The 19358-nt window shown below is 39.9% G+C and overlaps 1 protein-coding gene across 1 annotated transcript in view; it reads right to left on the reverse strand.

Annotated features, from left to right (window-relative positions):
• The window catches only part of MNAT1 (MNAT CDK-activating kinase assembly factor 1), a gene marked incomplete at its 5' end in the record, with an annotated part of 83405 nt that extends 64274 nt beyond the window's left edge, over nt 1-19131 (reverse strand). The window contains 5 exons of the mRNA XM_010081853.1: nt 208-333; nt 5010-5150; nt 8830-8933; nt 17225-17298; nt 18979-19131. Of these exons, the coding sequence (XP_010080155.1) occupies nt 208-333; nt 5010-5150; nt 8830-8933; nt 17225-17298; nt 18979-19131 (598 nt within the window). The remainder of the gene's footprint in view (nt 1-207; nt 334-5009; nt 5151-8829; nt 8934-17224; nt 17299-18978) is intronic.
• Between the last annotated feature and the right edge of the window lie 227 nt (nt 19132-19358).

Below are 19358 nucleotides of genomic sequence, written 5' to 3' on the forward strand. Positions count from 1 at the left end.
AAAATATTTCATATATTACAACTAGCAGAATGATGGAATTCTTACATGAATTCCTAATTACTTACTTAATTGGAAGAGAACACTATTTCACAGAATATGCAACTCAGGTTTAAATCACCTAAATTTCATACGAGGAAATCCTCAGCCTTCTGAAAGGCATAAAAAAAAAAAAAAAAAAAAAAAAAAAAAACGACAAGCAAGTCTTACCATTTTGATGCCAGTGGAAAACGTGACTGGTTTGACAGGTTTGGGTTTTTCCAGTTGCATTTCTAGCTGAGTAGATCTGTCCTTATGCTGAGCTAATAGCAGTGAAGCAGGAAGACTGGAGCTCTCCTGTGAATATGAGGAACAAATTTAAATGCTAAAACAAAACCAATCTTAATTAACACTGCATATTCTTCAAAACTGCAAGCTGTGTCTGAAAGGCCATCACTAGCGGAGCAGCATAATGCCAAGTATCCTCTCCATGAGAAACAGTTTACAGAAAACGATCATTTTCAGTAATAAGAAAAAGCTGCAGCAACCCCATAAATCAGAGCAACCTGCAAACAACCATTTTTATAGAATCCACATTAAAGACAATATAACAGGCTCCTTATTCCAACTAGCCAACGCAACTATATTTATTAAAATAAAAAAAAAATTAGAACTTAATCAGAGAAGAAATAATACCAAGAGGTATAACTTGGATCAGATGTTTATCTAAGACGCATTCTTTCTACCACTGAACTCAGACCAGTTTGAAATTGTTTCCCATTAGATTTCACCTGAGGCCGTTTGGAAATGATCCTTGCTCTGCTTTGCACAATGGCACTATTGTAAGTGCAACCAACAGCATATTTATTTTCTCCTTCACCAACTTATTTTTAGGGAAGCCAGCCAATTTAAAAAAAAATATATAAAAAGTAATAAAATGAATAGTTAAGCAAATGAACTACTTCAACTCTCTGAACAGAACGATTCTATAACAGAATGATTATTAACACAGACATATGTACTACATTCTTGAGAGAGTCAGAAAATTACCAGCCAAGTAATTTTCTAATAAACTAATGTGACTATCCACATGCACACTGAAATCCTCAAGACTTCCTAGCTAGAAGGACTGCAAAGCTGAGAGCAGGGAAGAAGTTCAGACAGATTCTTCCCAGACAGCTCCAGTGCAGTATTTTATAAACTTGTTTGACGGAACCAAGCAAATATTGACCTACAATGCATATTTGTTACCCATAAAACCAAAGAAACTTTAATAAACTGTACTGTTATATTTCACTTGTAACAGTTCAGGGTAAGAATGTGGAAGTTTTTAATGCTGTGAGATGCCTGGCAGGCTCATGGTATCCTATACAAATCTTCTGAGGTGACCATGAAGAACAGTCATGTTGTGCACTGACTTTTCACATCCCTCTCCAGTCCTCTTTCTTGTCTATTTTTTGTTACAGTCACGTTATCCTAAAACTAGACCACAAGTGCTAAAAGCATAAAAATCTCACATGATGAGATCTGGTCCAGAGTCACAAATAAGTCACAAAACTAAGGCACAGGATCCTACTCACGTGTCCGTGATTAACTGGGAGGAAAGAGGTTAAAAACCTGAACTGCAATTATAAGAAACATCTAATTTCTGTACATCTGGGAGAAAATTTGGACCACAAATGCACTAGTTCACAGTCTGCATCTTCAAAGTGTTGTACATGACTGTAACCACCAAGCAGCCGCACATGCTGTCAGCAGAGTTTAAGGATGTTGGATACTTTCAATCATCAGATTCAATATGCTGGGGGAAATGGGAAGAGTGGGAAATATTCTCCGATTTGTTTTGTCATATTCCTTAAACGTTCACTGCATTTCTCACACAGCAACTGACGGAAGTAAATTTTTGTACCAACCTCTCAAGAGTTCGCACAATGACCGGTAACCAGATTACACAACTGTGGGAAACCCACATCGTGCCAGCAAGCCACCATGTCCATGATTGTTTGTCCTTTTTAATACGCACTTAGCCCTTCTGTTAACTATTAACACACGTGAAAGGTCCAATCCTGTAAGCATTTACGCATACTAGCAATTTTCTGTATGGGAAAACAAACAGTATGAACAAAGCTAGATATATACAAAAATTTCTGAAAGAATTGTCTCAAGAACCCTGAGGTTCTGGTAAAAGTGAGGACACCCAATGTCTCTAAGGCACCTTGCCCTTTGATTGACTCCAAGCTATGCCATGGCTCAGGGAAAAACTGCTTCTTCGCCACAAGCTGCAACATCATTTTGCTCATGCCTGGGCAGTATGGGCTCTGGAAGAGGTCAGGGCAAGTCCCACAACACAGAAGACATCTAAGAGCAGGTCGATAATCCTCTCTACACAGGTGAGAGAGTTTATACAGTAAATAAAGGAAGTGTTTTCATATTTTACTCCACCCTGACTATCCAAGCCAAGAAGGTTAATTTAAAAAAAAAAAACAAAAAACAAAAACCCACACCACCACAACAAGGGCTGGTCCTTTCTGCATGAGGCACTGAGCTCCTCAGGCTGACCAGGAACCAGAGCCTCCTGCACAACATTTTAAATATCAAGCATTTCTGTGCCTTTTCCCTGCCTCTGGACTATCTAAACTTTAAGCTCTTCAAAGACAGGACAGTATTCTCATTCACTCTTGTAAACAACCGAGACCTTTACTCAATATGATAGTATCACAAATAATACATAAAAGAAACTGCGAAGCTCCTCGGTCGTTAGGATTTAAGCAAAGGTAAAATTCTCTTCTTGGAAGAGGAAAGACCAAAAAAATGACCAAGACTTAGGTCAAGCGGGCTGTAGGTTCCCGATGCCAGGTGACACATCCAAAAGAGACAATTCAAAACCAGTGTTTGGGAGTGTCAGCTTCAAACCACAACAGCTTCCCACCTTCCACTACACTCCCAATCCTGCTGAGTCAGTCATTTTGTCACTGGTATTACTGTAGCCGAACTTAATGCTTGTTGGTTTAGCACAGTACCAGCAACCATAGATACAAGATTCTTTTTTCATGTAATTCGTTACACTGCTAGCGCTTGTGCTTGCTTTTGCTGCATTTCTCAATTAAGTTTTAGTTATGATCAGCTTCATTTTCAGATTTGCAGCACAGCATTAGAGGGATTTCAGAGAGCATAAGAACTGTTTATTTGTTTAACACCTGCTGGTTTTCCAGAAACTTTGTAAGTCATTATACAAACACTTCAGTGCTGGTTTTACAAACCTTTAGTAATATAAAACAAGTTTTGGCTGAAATTTAAAGTTGATAGTGCCCATTCATAAACAGGGACACAACTTAAAATTGACAAGTTTCCTTCCTCAGCCTTTAAAAATCACCTGTTGTTTTTAGAATATTAAGATATGTTTTAATAGCAATACATAGGCAATCAGTTAAAACCACCTATTTTGGTCACGTTTTAAGAATTATTTATAACCATTCTTTCTGCAAGCCATCTGGTGAAGTAGGTTTCCAGTAAAACCAACTGCTGTGAAAAAAAAATAAAAAACAAATACACACCACCACTGGTCTCTAGTTAAGACTGCATTTTAGAACAGAACTGAAATAATAAGGTGGAAACCAGTTCAAAATCCCTATTCTGAGCCATTACATTCCAGTTCATAGTAGAATTTTTATTAATTGATCCAGTACTCAAGCTATTCCTAATTGTGTGGATTTTAAGCACTTTTACCCTTAAAGTGAACAGAGACTGCTGGATGCAAAGTTACAGGCTTGAGGGATCTTCAAATAATCTTTCTGAACCAATGACAGGTTGCCAGGACTCCTGGCTTAGAAAGAATCAGCTCTTGAGGAGGTCCTGAAACTCTTAAATTTTACATGGATGCTCTCTCTTCGTGTCAGTGCCTTCTGTACTGGTTCAAAGAGGAACACTGCTTTTCCAGGAAAAGTAGAAAAGCATCTGTATCTTGAATAAGAACTGAGAATACAAAGCAGGAATTAACGCTGTGTTAATGTAAGATAAACTGAAGAGAGAAATTCTCATTTAAATCATGAGGTAACTGTCCCCTGTTCTCCACCATCTCCCCATTGCAGAGACAGCTCAGCTCATGAAGTAGCTCCTGAACACCATTTTGCTTCCAAACACCAGATTGTCAACCACTATTCAGGACTGCTTAGCAAGCCAACAGTGGTAAGAGTTCACATTATGGCTGCACCAATTCAGTAGCTCCTCTGTAGCCCCTCACAAATTGCACAATCAGCCATGCACCAAAGCAGATGCAGCTGTTACCAGCTGAAGGCAAAACAAGCAGGTACATGGCCTCAGACACGACAGAACCTCACCCATCATTCACCAGGTTCAAGGTGGAGCAGTCACTGTATCACCTATGCTAATGCAAGCCATCCTCGGTCACAATCAAAGCCTGTGGCTTTCATATCGTCAATTAATTAAATAAAAATCTAGACTTTCATACTAGCTCTTCTTCAGATATGCAATCAAATGTCATCTAATAAGTAAACTGGCAGAGTGGCTGGACTCACTAAAGCAATTTCTGAAATATACCTCCACATGCAACAGGAAGAGAGCTTTCAATGGAATCACTAGGAAAAGAAATGAACAAAAAAAAAAATCAAAAAAAGGTAGAACCTGGAAAATAGCCTTCTCCAAATACTCAGAAAACCTTCTGTTGGATTCTTTGCTAGAATCCTACCCAGGATTCATTCTGTGCTGAAACAGCCAAGAACGCTTTCCTAGAATTATTTTCTAACCAGCACTGGATATTCTGGACAGTGAGTCCAGTTAAGTCTAGGAATCCCAGAAGCACTGTTCCTCCAGCCCTTAGCTCACCAAAACCAGAGCTGTTTGTAACACCAAAATGAATGACAGGTGAGAGAACAGCCACACAAAACACGCAAGACAAGGAAACAGAAAGGGGCAGCTGTGCTAATTCTACAGTTAACCACAGCAGAGATGAAGGTCAATGTACTTGCTGTTTGCTCTGCTACTGATCGTTCAAAACCTCTGGTTTCGGTACTCACCAGATCATCCAAGAGTGCCTGTTTTTTTTTCCTTTTTATCATCTGTTGGAGCTGTTCTTCCTTCTGTATGAGCTGTCGCCTTTGTTCATTTTCCTGTCGCTCTACCTCTAAAGCTTCCTCCAGCTCTTCCTGCTCCCGCGTCTGAAATGGAAATTAGAAAGACTCATAGCAATCTTCCTTCTTGAGTGGACAGAGGTCACTCACAGCTCTACTGCCTACCAAAGGACTTAGGACAGACCAAGCAACAGGAAAGCAGCCAAATTTTACTTTTTAAGGTATAATTTTCAGGTAGAATTTTAAGGTGATTATGGATGATGATTCTACCTCTCCTTACTGTCCAGTGCAAAGCTGGATTTTTTTTTTTCCTTGCTGCTCTCTGCAGGAGGAAGTAACCACCTGGATCTTGGCTCTTTAAGATGTTAGAGGACGACAATGGGTTTTCCTTACACCTTCACCCTAAAATGAAACCCTCTTTGCTCCCACACACCCTACTTCTCAAGTGATGTAAGTGGGGTGACCCAAAGTAAAATCCCACAACGCTGTTCCTGCTCACCCCCCACCATCAGCTGCACCTACTGTGCAAAGTACACTGTGCGCTTATCAGTGGTGTAGAAAAAAATAAGAAAATACAATTCAGTGACTATTAATAGAGAAGCTTTATAAGCTAAAACATATTTAAGCATCAACTGTAAAAGTGTCACATTCCCAGAAAATGAGGAATTTTTCCTATAACCTGGATTGCAGTCATGCGACATGAGATGAAAAATTACCAAAAATACCAAAGCAAAGGGACATTCAGTAAAAACACTGAGATAATTAAAATTTTAGAAGACTTAAATGGATGATTTATCGATGGAAGCAGTGTCAGCGAAACACCACTGCAACTAGGAGCTTTGTGAAATTTGTTCTTATCATAAAGTCATATCATAAAGCGTAGCTACCTGATATAGGCCAGAATACGCTGAAAAACACCCTTAACCAGGCAGATCAAGCCAGTGGGTCCCAGTGAGACCCAGTTTCTCCTGGATGCAAGAGCTGACATATCCCATCACCTGCCACCAAGTCAATAGAAGCTTTTCGTAACTGGCAGTGATGCCCATAAAAAGCCGGTCACCAACCGGTGACCACCTGAAACTGGATTCTCTTTGCATTTAGTGAAAGGAAACAAACAAAACAAGTAATCCCCCAAGTTGCTAATTGAGGTTATTTCTGAGAATTAAGGGATCCAATTAGTTCAGTCAACAGAACTGAAGAGCTCAGGGTGTTTAAGACATTCCAAGCCTCTTCCACATTTATGTCTAAAGAGTGCCCGGAATTTGCACTGAAACAGAAAATTTGTAGGGAAGCGCTAACAGACTTAGTCTGAAGAACCAGACCAGAAAAAATTATAGTTAGAAATAAGTAATCTGATATACAAACCTCAACCAGATCAGACTACAGGGAAAACGAAGAATTATCACAAGTCAGATCAAATTCTTTCCGAAAGGAAGACCAAACAAAACAAGTTACCCTATGACTGGAGAATAGCAGACATTTAAGGAAGAAGGCACATTTGGGAAAATTGCAGTCCACTCAGTGTAAGGCTTTATAAATTGATTTATGTGTGTATATATATATTTATATGTACTTTTTATATATGTAACAACAAGAACCCCTTCTCTCTGAATTCTTTACCTTTTTATCCAAATCTGTCTACTTAAACTTTTGCTCTGCACGGTCCTGCATCAAATCTACAGACCTAACAGATGGGTTAGTACATGACTAGCAAGATCATTAGGAACCAGCTACAAAGATGAAAAATATGGCTTGTATTGACAGAAGAACAAGAAGTTATTCAAATCCTGAGGTGACTGGTTCAGCAACTTAATATTTTGTAAGAAAGAATTACATACTCAGGAGGACAGAATGAGCAGAAGTGAGATTAAAATAATTTAAGTGGCCACAGATTTGGAGACATTAATTCATCAGTTAGAAACCAAAGAGGAGGAAACATGATGTACTACTCGACCACTAGTGATTTTGAACCTCCCACATGACAGTGCTACAAGAGGAGAACAGTCTCATCAACATATTTCCAGCAGAGATGGGAAAATAATCTTCTTTTATAAGAGGCTGTTTAGGTCTGAGGTGCAACATTGCATACAATTCTGGTCCCTTCTGCTTGCCAAACACAAATTCAAACTAGAACAAGCAAAGGGAAAGAAAAAGACCAAGAGGCACAGAGAATATCAATATTCCTCAGAAACAACCTATTACAGTGCACAGAAAAATTCATGTCCATCCAAGAATGAAGGGGCAATGACTGGCCATCAGAAGTTTAGGCAAGAAATTAGGACACCTTTTACCATTTAGGGAGTAAAGACATTCCAAAACCTATCAAAAAGAGCTAGAGAGAGAAAGCACCCTTTCAGCTTTTGGGAGGGGGTAAATTTATGAACAAGATCATGCAGTTTTTGTAATAGCAACTGTGTCAAGTCTACTATTATGTTTCAATGTTGAATGTTTCAAATGTTGAAAAATAAATAAAAAATAAATCTCTCCAGATCTCCAGTAAATCTGGATTCACGCAGGCTTGCCCAGCTTCCACGAGACAGCCTCTAGCCCAGCAAGACCACACAGTACAGAAAACAGAAGGCCCAGGGGGCTGGGGTGGGTACAGAGTATTGCTGTGCCACTTGGTATGATCACACAGCTAGTGCACAGGCTGTCTGCGAGTCACGTATGTAAATAGAAGGTGGGCTGCAGGCAAGGCACACTATTCTCACAGTGACCCTAGAGGTTGCACCTACATTGTAAAATAAGACATGCAGCCAAAGATTTGGCAGGGCTCTTCAAGCTCTGAAGCATAGGATATTGCACAGTGTCAGAGACAGGATAACAGATCAGAGATGGACCCCTAGGGAAATTTCCTCGCCTTTAAAAGGAAGAGGTTCAAACAAACATTTTTCAGATTCCAATCTCCTCCTGTGAAATCCTAGAGCTAAAGAAATCACTGGGAGTTTTGCCACAGACTTCAGGGGAGCGAGGATTTCACCCCTACGGATTTGAAAGCAAGTCCTTAGTGTAGCGGGAATACAAACACAAAACCCTGTTATGTCACACTCTGGGCAGACATTTTCCTTCGAGAACTGATAATGTGTATTTTTATACTGAAAAAATACTTAACAGATTAAACTTCTTACAGAAAGAAATGCTTGCAAGTTTATTTTTAAAGAACAAAATGACATCTAAGCCATATTTTAATGAATGAATCTTCAAAGAACCACGTGTTTTGCATACAGATCATGTATACAATACTCCCGATGTTATTATCAGCTCTTGAACAAAAGTTTTCATGTTTGTTTCAACATCTTTCATTTTAAATTTTGCATAAACCAGACCTGTGCTTTCCCTCAATTATACAGCTCTCTCCCGGGAGCTTCGTAATGTCTGTGTCTGGATTCTTTTTTTTGTTCGAATGAGAAAGGAACGATTGTCCTGGTATAGGAATGAACTTCGTCTCTCCTGGATATTGTCCAATGACACTGCCAGCATGCATTCAGTGGTGATGTATTAGACACTGACTTTACTGCCTGTCCCTCTTTTCAAGCCCTTCCCAAAATAAAGCATAACTCCATTTCAACTATCAATTTAATCCCTTTACATAGCACTAAATATCAGTATCACAGAGCATTAGCACACTATGGTTTTTGAATATAAAGTGAAATCTGCATAGTGCCTTCAGCTTTGTCTTAAGACATTACAGAAAGTATTCCACTTCTAAAATCCTTTAATTCTTTAACTAATGAATAAAAATTGTAGGGGAGAGAAGTTAACTAACCAGTTTTATCTTATTTTTCTGAATGACTTCTTTGTTATCCTTCTGGTACAGCTCCATTTTCTTTTTGGTGTTCTCCACATCCACATTGTTGGTCAAGTTAAATACTACATAAAAACAGTAAAAGACAGAAAGCAAAAGTATTAGGTCATCATGCATAACTATGACAAAGAAATTCTACTCTCGATGATATATACATTGCAATAACAGAATTTATTTAAATATGCCCTTTAAAGAAAGACACAATCTGATAAATCACTTCAAACTTCAACAGAAGCCAGAGGAGTTTTTAGGTTTATACATCTGCAGGAGATGAAAATTTGAGTCTTGCATCCTATTTTGTGATACTGATAATGATACACATGAATAATAATAATATTATTTGTAAAATATTGACCTTCTCAAGTAGCAGTCACAGCTAATTCCTGTAAAATTACATTAGACTAAACATATACATATTAAGACAAGGTTAGAAATCAAGTCATTCCATTTCATAAGATTATCTATTACACAAAGACTACAGAGACTGTTTGAAATCTCAGGTAAACAAAAATTTCACATGACTTGACAACTTAAAAGGCACCAATGTACAATTACATTTATTATGAGGAACCTGCAGATGCATCCAGATTAATAGGTTAAATGACATTCTTCTGACGTCTCTCGATAGTCACAAACTATATCTCACGTAATTAATTATGAGTAAGCAGGGTCGGCCAGCAAGCTCTGCAGTTTAGCACAATGTTCCCAGTTATCTACACATGGCACAGCGGACACCTCAAGAAACCGAACAGTTTCTATAATCAACAGCTTGAAAGATGCAGATGGTATGGAGATGATTAATAATTTGATACAATGCCTGAGCCTTTCACCTCTAGGTCACTGGTTCAATTGTGGGTCAAGTGAATTCCAACTGAAAGCCATTATCACCGGGAAGACAGTTGGTGATCATCATCCAGAGTGGATGCTGAGCTCATGCCCATGGCCTTAAAGCTATTGAAGACTGCCAAGGTAGAGCACTCAAAGACTCAAAGAGCTTTGTCACATGGCTACAGTAAATTTACAAGAGCAGCAGAGAAATTTGCACTGCCACTGATAAATCCTTTGCAAGCGAACAAGGGCAGAGTGACTGCTCTAAGTCAAGCCCTAAAGAAGGGAAGGAGGTTCTCATGGAAACGCCAGCACAAAACTTGGAAGGTTTTGGTTCAGCTCTCTCTTCCTAGGTTCTCAAGTGATTGCGCGAAATGAACCCTGGGCATGTGCAGCACTGCCAAGTCACTTGTGGAAGGCTGATAGAGAGAAATGGAGTGTTTGTGAAAATTATATCCCTTCTTTCATCCTTTCCACAGGTAAAATGGCAGAAATGAGCTTTTACGAGGGTTCTAGGTAAACCAAACTACCAATAGACTAGACTGGCAAACCAGCTGAGAGTAGCAAAGGAAACAGCAAGAAATCAAAGCAGGGAGCAAAAGGGGACAACACAGGGGAAGTCCAAAATGCTGGAGTTATGGGGTACAGCTCAGTTCTACAGACCCACCTATATAGCAGTTCACTACTGCCCAAAGGGCCAGTGCTCCTCTTACCTCCCTCCTCCCAGCCACAGGTCTGGCCCTTTCCCCGGCTCTAACTCCAGGACTCCCTGGGTGCTCTGCAGCACTAACAGAAACCCTCCACTAACCTGAACTGCCTCAACAAAGCAGTCAGGCAGCTGCCACTGGCAGTGCAAGGGAAGCAGAACAGAAATGTCCAGATGAGAACAGGAACACTCTCTTTCCAGGAGTACTGAACCACACCACATCGTCATATTCTTATCAACAGTATTCAGTCCTTCCTTGAACGGCAGCAAAAAGGGCTAGGCAAGATACAGCTGAACAAATTCCTAACCTTAAACAAAACGTCGCATTTAATTTTTTTTCTCCTACAAATAATGAGCAATATCAAGAGGAGCGACATTTTAATTCAGCCTGGCTCCTAAATCAGCTGAACTCTTCCACCCTGACCCCACCATTCTCACTTCGGAAGTGATCCAACATGCAGGCAGGTTTTGTGGCTTAAGCATTTGACTGGGAATCAAAACCTGGGTTCAACTTCCAACTTTGCTGCTGTTCCTGGGCAGATCGCTGGGCCTCTACGCTGGAGGTCTCCCACTTGCAGAACCAGGAGCAGGAGAGTAAAGCTTCCTTTCTCCTATGAATAGTCTGCTGTGTCTCCTTACTGTAGCTACATGCAGCTCTGTACTCTTGATCTCACCTCAGGTGGAACTTCTGGGCACCGCTATAACCCAAACAAGCCCTTCAAAGTTCAGCTCTTGGTTTTGGAAGCAACTTACCCATGTCAAATGTATTGAATTTTTTTCTCTCCAAAAGGCATAACAACATTTTACAGTTTCCTATTGCAACATATGTATGCTTTCTGGTCATAGCAGCATTTCCTTAATAAAACACATTATTTTGGTCTGTATTTTTAGTATTTCAGTGGAGATTTGACCTCCAACTTCCCAGCTCAGATTCCCTGCTGACAAGCAGCTTAATATTTGAGTATTATGGCAGAGAAGAATTGTCACGTGAAAATGCTGGCATGCAATCAGACCAGGGCTCTGCAACAACAGCAGCTGCATGGGAATGTCAGCACTTCCTACAACTTAAATCCACACACCACCTCCCTGAACTCTTCAATGACGACACAAAAAAAGAATAGCATATGAGACATGCTGTGCTAACAGGATACCCAGATGCCACCTTCAGGTGCAAGAGGAGGAGCAAGATGAGATGCCAAATGACTTTGGGCTCCTAAACATCTTGGGTACTTCTCTAAAAATAATCCAGCAATAAGCTGATGTAGGTTTTGCAACTATTGCTGCTTGAAAAATTCAGAGGTTTTTTTTTCTCCTTTCTCAGTTATCTTTAATGGGTTCAACTAATCACAACCCAGGTTTGTAAAACAAAAACTGTCATATTTAAAATTCATACTGGGGACAGCAGGCAAATTTTTAGACATATGCAGATGCCTGCTTTTATTTAGAACTACCTTCACAAGCGGCTTAATTTTTCTTCTTGATATCAAGTAACATTTCCATGCAAGATATATGTTTCTGCATTAGTGTTCAAGAAATCTCCAGTATGCATAGCCACCTTAAATGCCCACTGCTCCGCTCCCAACAAGCTGAAAGATGGTTTATTTCCCCTTCTGTTTTCCTGCTGCGGCTGGAAGCAAACCACAGTCAGATCTGCTCACACCATGTTGAATCTGCTCTGTCACTCGTGCTCTACTATGTCACCTGGGGACATGGTAGGACACCAGCAATCAGAAAGATTCATACTTCCAGCACCGTCAAAGACCAGACCAGATTTCTCCCACTGAATATTAATTCAAAGTCATTGAAAAGGAACATTAGTCCTCAGCATCTGCTCCTCAACACTAAGCTGTCCACATCTCAAGATTTAAAATACTGAAGAGCTAAATTCTGCTGCAACAGCATTAAGACCTGAATGTCCTCTATATCAACATCAGTGTCAACAGCTGTCCTTTAATAAATGAAAAGAATATCTTCCCTCCTACAATAAACCACCTAGCAACAAAACAAGCTATGCTCTTCGACACTGCGTGATTATCACTGGCCAACCAGACAGACAAAACACCTTACAACATATTTTCTAATGTATTTTTCATGAGCTTCAAACGTCTTTTCATCAATATTCAGAGAAGACAAATACTTGCCATTGTGTCCTCGCAAATTACAGCTGACAAGTCCGTTTTGTAAGGGGCACTAGGCCACAAAAAATAACTAAGATTATTTCTTTCTCTTCTCCCTTGTCCCCTCCACAACTTATCTGGCATTTAAAAAACAAGAAGTATCAAATCAAAGCACACAGTGAGCAATACTCAACATCATACCCTTTACACAGCTGGGACTATGCACTATTTTTTTTTATTTGATCCACTTTGGGTTTGGCCAGAAATTTATTTTAAATATAATTCTTCTAAATACAACAACACAAGTTATAAAACTAGGAGAACCAGAAAGAGTTAAAAAAACCCTAACTCATACGCTACACCTACCCTGAAAAAATATTGGTATAGATCTGAACGTGACTGGCAAAGCAGATGGCTAGTTTGAAAAGGTTTCAAAGAGAAGCCAGACTTATTTTTGTCCATGTTGAAATATAGCATAAGCCTATGCAAGAGGCCTGAAACCCTTCAGGGAAAAGAAACAGAAGCTGCTCTGTATGCAACAATTATTTATCTACTTATCCATCTCACATTGGTTGGTTTATAAAATGACTTGCCTTGAGACATCTGTTGAAGTATAACAGGAAGACTATTGTGTTTTTCTGAAACATTTCATTCTATTTAGGTAAAACTCCTTACTTCTGAAATTCAGCCTCTACAGGGAGACTCTCGCTGCTTTTCAAAACAACAACATTCATTATGCAATTCTACAACAAACAGAAAAAATATTTTCCTAGTTACGAAAGAAAAAAAAAAAAAAAAGAGACAAATTTTAATTATATGGCACAACAATTTGTCCAGAGAGGCAGCAGTACGAATGCATGTCACACCATTGCAGGATTTGAAGTCCATCAAGATCTCCCTGTTTTAGTCTAAGATACTGCAAATTTTCTGAGACTTTTCCTCCTAGTTCCTTAAGAGATAGTAATGTTGCCATGTAAAACTATTTGCTATTCAAATATTAGGAACATATGCTCTTTGGTAAGACAGCAAATGATTACTCTGCTGACAGTGATTGATCTGCATTGCTGTTATGAGCCAGTTGAAAATTTTCAAATCAGTAAGTATTAATTTGTTATTAAAAATATTCCTCCCACCCTACTACAAACAACCCCTTGACCATCATCTTCATAAATCACCAGCTAGAGACTAGGAATGGCAGAAGAGCAACTGCTCTGGGCAGAGGGCTATGAAAGGGGTCACAACCATATCCTCAGCCTGCCCAAGGAGTCCGAAGCTGCTGTGGCACCTTCTGTTGGTGCTTTTGATGCCTGGGCCACCCTCTGCTACTGTACTTTAAGAGATGGGGGGGCAGGGGACAGGGAGGGAATTAGATCTTAACAGATCCCTTCCATCCAACATTTCTGTGATTATAACAAAATAATTGTCAGAAACAAAAGAAAACCCACAGCTAAGCCAGAAAAAATCTAGTTAAGTATTAATAATTATTTCTGTTTATCCTCAGTTGCCTCTTATTGGGTCAATAATTTTCCAGAAAAATACCTTAGCATAGTAATAAATTATTGAAATCACTCAGCCCCATCAGCCTAAGAAAGCTCATTTTGTCTGGAACAGTGTGGTATTGCAATCTTTGTTCAGAGAAGATGACTGAAATGGATCTTCGATAAAGCTGCCCAAATTCCAGGTGGGTTATTCCCACTGTCAGGACCGGTAATACCATCCTCATGCACACACACAGAGGCAAAAAAACCACAAAACAATCAACAACACAACCCACAAGTGATCAGAGATACCAAAATCCTTTCTATCCAAGGATCGCTTGCAAGATAAACATTCTGAGCAAGACAAGTCACCAGGCAGCTGGTATTGCATAAAGTCTTACAGGAGTAACGAGATGCAGGAATCCGAAGGGCACAAATACAGGAGCCTCATTCCAAGTTGAATGTACTGGTTTTAAAAAGCAATAATTACTAATAACAATTGTGTTGCGGTAACGCCTAGAGGCCTCACTCAGGTCTCAGGAGAATGGTGCCAGGCAGGGTGTATGTACCTGCCAGGAGGCGGGCCCTGCTCCGGAGAGCTTACACACCGGGTTTGGGAAAACTGGCTATGGAGATACTGGGGGCGAGAAGAAAACCTTGGGGGCGAGAGCAAGCAAAATGTGCATGATGTCCAGAGCTTGTAACCTGCAGCAACACCCTAAGGTTTAACCTTGCCCCTCTTGTAGACCTGACTCACTGCAATAGGTGTTGTCCACACCTTTCCCAAAGGCAGGTTTTAACCCTTTCATTTTATTTTCCTTCCTAGTGTTAATGATAACAAACTGCGTTTACAATGTTCTCAAATTGCCCAGCTGATTTTTCTTCTGGGGAAAACTTGCTTTAAAATATGGTTTCTATTTAAAGCCTTGTATAACACACTTCAGCCCAAAGCATTATTTAGTAGCTACATTCTAAACCACTTCAAAAATGTGTTTTTTATAATAGAAATCTTAAGAGGTGACTACCCTAATGTTTGTTTGACCTTCCCCTCTCACACTTTCGCTGTACCACCCAACTCCTTTCTTTAAATAGAAAAAATCTGTAGGTATAACAATCCTGATATGAAGGGAGAAAATGTGTTTCAGGTGAGGTCATACATCACATCAATGGAGTAAGACAGGGCAATTGCTGCAAATGTTGGAGCTGACCTACCTGAAACATTTGGAAAAAACTATCAAAATTGTGTCAGCATCACATGAAGCATACTTATACAGGATGTTTACATTTTGTCTCTGCCAAGCAACTACTTCATTGAATCACCCACAACAACTTAGAAAACAAAACTTATCAGCAAAATGAAAAAAAGGTAAAGCTACACTTGGACACTCACAAAGAAAAACTGAAAATTCAGGGCAGGGAGAGAAAGGGGAAATCCAGTTCTTTGCTCCCTAGCTTCCTAACCTGGCAGCTTGAACAACCATCACCAGCTACTGCCAGCCTGCTGTACACTGGCTCCACAAGGTAAAACTTCGCTCTGCACGACTACACCCTTTCTTCCCTTTCCTGCAGCCTAGTTTTTCCACACATACAAACGAGCAGGGAATTCATGTACACAAAAAAAATGAAATAACTACTCTCAGCAGTGAAATGTGTAGTGACCATGCAGAGTCAAAGACACCTTTAGCACATGGTTCAACCGCGCCACACACAACGTGCACAGAAAGCCACTGGAAGAAGGCACACCATCACTACGTACCACACAACTGTCAGGTGGAAAACTCTGCTCAGGACCACTGGCTTCTTCACTATATTTTTGCAGGGCCAGCACAAACTATTGACAAATTCACTCTTCTTCACAAGGTTACACAGACCAGCCATGATTTCTGCTGCTTCTAAACCCAAGTTAGCAGCACAGGCTCTGGGAATCATTTGAAATTTAACAACCTAATCCCAAAAGCTGGAGAATCATAATATTCTGCACAAATTGATGAGGTTACAGCAATTTCAGGCAAAACTTCAACTCCCTTGTTGCAGATGCTGAAAATGTCTGCAACAGCAGTAAGTGGGAAACCTGTATTTAATGCTACATAAATAAAAAGCAGTTTTCCTTTCCATGAGCACACAGATTCTTCCAGGATCCTCTGGCTAGGATGCAACCATTCTTTCTGCTCCCTCCCTTCTTCCCCCGCACCATCCAAAAAATACACAAACAGAACTACACCCACATTGTCTCCTCCAGATATTTGGACCTGTACAAGTGTGCCTGGTATTTCCCAGCCACACAACTTAGCTCTCCAGCCTCAGCCTTCTGATGCCAACAAAAACATGATACATTACTCACAGCAGTAAGTGTATTGTTTACATTTCCACAAAACACCACAGTGCAAAGAGGAGCAAGGACTCCTTTCAGAAACCAAAGGGGGATTGCATCTCTATGTTTTCCTTTAAATCACGCTCACAGCCCCTCCTGCATGTTTTAAGCCACCTCTCCTTCCTCCAGGACAAAAAAAAAGAAAAGCCTCAGAGTTCATAAAACCCAAGAAACCAACCATTTAGGAGTCACTCCTTTGAACACATCCTTGTTTTTCTAAGCAAAATCCATCACTCCACCATAAATCACAAGTCACCCTAACTAAGAAGAAAATAAACTCTGTTGATAACATAGTCCCTTCCTCAAGGGCAAAAGTTCTGCTTCAACTAATCCAAAGAGAAAGAAATCAATGTCTGTTCCTAAACCTTCTCCTTCTGCACTGCAACGTAAAATGCTACCAGAGAGGTATGTAAGGTCATCAGCTTCAAAGCAGCTTCAACTACTGTACTTGCAGAAGCAAAAATGATGAAAGACACCATATGGCTTCTGTCATGGTAGATAAAGCTAATGGAGGCATATAATGAAAATTTCAATTTCTCCTCTTTCTGTTTAATCCTTCCCAGTGCAGCACCGACAGTCCCCTGTAAGACTTTCTCTTCCAGCTATAAAGCACTACTTCCACTTTGAATCACATTTTTTCCTCTGGCAGATAAAATGTTTTACTTAACGATGTCCTACAGTTCAGCAAATATGATTAAAAATGTACAGAAAAAACTAAGTAGATAAACATCTGATACTATAATAAATCCTACTACAGAAACTCAACGTAGACATTCTCACAGGCAGCTGAATCAGAAGGTAAAAGCCTATGGTCTCATGAGTACAGCACATCAAAAATGCAAGCATTAAGACTTACCAATTTCTTCTATTTCTTCCAGGAAATCATTATAATCACTTAGACTGGGAAAGTCATCCTCTCTTTTATTATATCTTTGGGAGAAGAGAAACAAGTAATTATATAATAGACAAAGACACAATTTCAACTCAACAAGGCTCTTGCTGCAAGCATATTAAGTTTTGACCTATTTCTAGCCACTGTGTGCTTTGTGGCTCCCACAACTGACCAACGTACAGAATCTGTAAAAGGAGACAAAGTGCTTGTTGCAAAGGCAAGGAAGCAGCCTAGCATAAATCGGTGCTATCTTTGCCTATTGTTTGCAGATTCCTTTTCCAGGGTTACAGGTAAACAGGGGCACAGAAGTTAGGATATACTAATTCCAAGCCAGCCCCCTTCACCATAAGAAATCCATTAACAAAGAGAGACAACAGTAACATCCACAAAAAAAGCTTTTCTAGAAGTATCAGAAAAGGGAGTTTGGCTTTGTGCCACCAACAGAAAGCTTATGTCAGCAGCAAACTGAAAATGCTACGGAATTATCTTATTTCATATCGATAGGCCATTCCAGAACTCATTTATCTAACTCTTGATAGCTGGAAAAAGTACAAAGATGAAGCGACAACTGGCTAGAACGTGGACAGCCTCTGAAAGTCAAGACATGCAGGCTTTCTTCCCAAGAAAATATCAAGCTAAGATTCTGCCTGCTCTGGGGGCCAAGATACATGACACCCAGGAGTATAAAACCTAATCCTGAGAACTCGGGCCAAATTCCAATTTAGGGACATTCTAAAACTAATCCGGCAAATCCAAGTGGGCCAAGCATTTTACAATGTCTTCTGTTCTAACTACACTTCATTCCGTGTTTAGTGAACTAATCTGACTTCATTCCAGTTTGACTTTTGTTAACTTCAGGAGACTTTATAATCAAACATCAAAATTATTACTACTTTCCACATCAGCATCTTGGTATTCAATGATGCAATTTCCCCACATCTCAGCAATATCGCAAGATTCATTTAGTATTGTACCAAGTCTTACATAAAGGCTGCCAAGCTTATAATTTACCTGCACGTTCATTTTTGCATACATAACTCTCTCCAGGTTTGTTATGTTCTATCAGACCCTCTTCTACCAAAACACCAACTGGCTCATTCATTTTCCTTATAAAATGTTGTCACTTGGCCACAAGGAGGGAGATGCAATTTTAGACCTCATTTATCTCAATTCCAAAAGTTCTCAAATCTGCACGACAGACTAGGAACACAAGGCTTGCAAGGAAGCATTTCCACTAACAATTGCTGTGTGAAGTAGAAGATACTGTGAACATAGCTTCTCTTTTGTCCATTTTCATTTTGAAGGGAACTGGCCTTCAACTCTCAGAACAAGTCTCCAGGGAACAAATCAATCACGGTCCTGTTTCTTGCCCCACTCCCATGTTCACTCCCTCAAAGCAAAAGCAGCTGTAGTCTTCAGTATCTAATCATCTCCATTTAGGAGGCAAGTCTTTGCCAAAGGAGGCCACATAGAAACACCCAACATCTTCTAACACTAAGCAGGAATCTCAAGACTAAATTAAGAATTCAGTCCTCAGTTGTTTCATAAAATCAGATTCTCTGAAAGACTTCCACGTTAAATGGAGTGAAGTTTTATGAGTCGTCATTTTAAAAAGAAATAAATATCTCTTCTGTGCTACTAGAGGAGTAAGTCAATTTTTTCACATGGTGATCCATGAAATACATCCACTTTCTGTTCTTTTAACTGGTGACACTCACATTTTCAGCACCTTCTTCCGAATTTCCACTTCCTTGTCCACAGCAGGATCCTCAAAGAGCTGTACCCTGAAGTTGCTCTTCCGCAGGGGGGTATCGCACTCCTGGCAATTCCCAGCCCCTCTCACAAACAGCAGTTCCACACAGCTCTCGCATCTGAGGGAGAAAAGAAGGGGTATAAAGGCAGATACATGTTAAACAGTAACTGAAACACAGGATCATCCCCCTTTTTTATTGCTTCCCCACACACACACTATAAACACACAGCACATCATCCCTTGATTTCACGATTTCTTCAGCACCCAGCAGTGGTAAGGAGGCAAAGGCTCTCCACCATGGCTGAAAGGAAACAATCTCAGCAGCACGAATGCATTTATTGTCCT

This window comes from Pterocles gutturalis, unplaced genomic scaffold, assembly GCF_000699245.1.
Source record: "Pterocles gutturalis isolate BGI_N339 unplaced genomic scaffold, ASM69924v1 scaffold1939, whole genome shotgun sequence".
Classification (NCBI taxonomy): Eukaryota; Metazoa; Chordata; class Aves; order Pterocliformes; family Pteroclidae; genus Pterocles; species Pterocles gutturalis.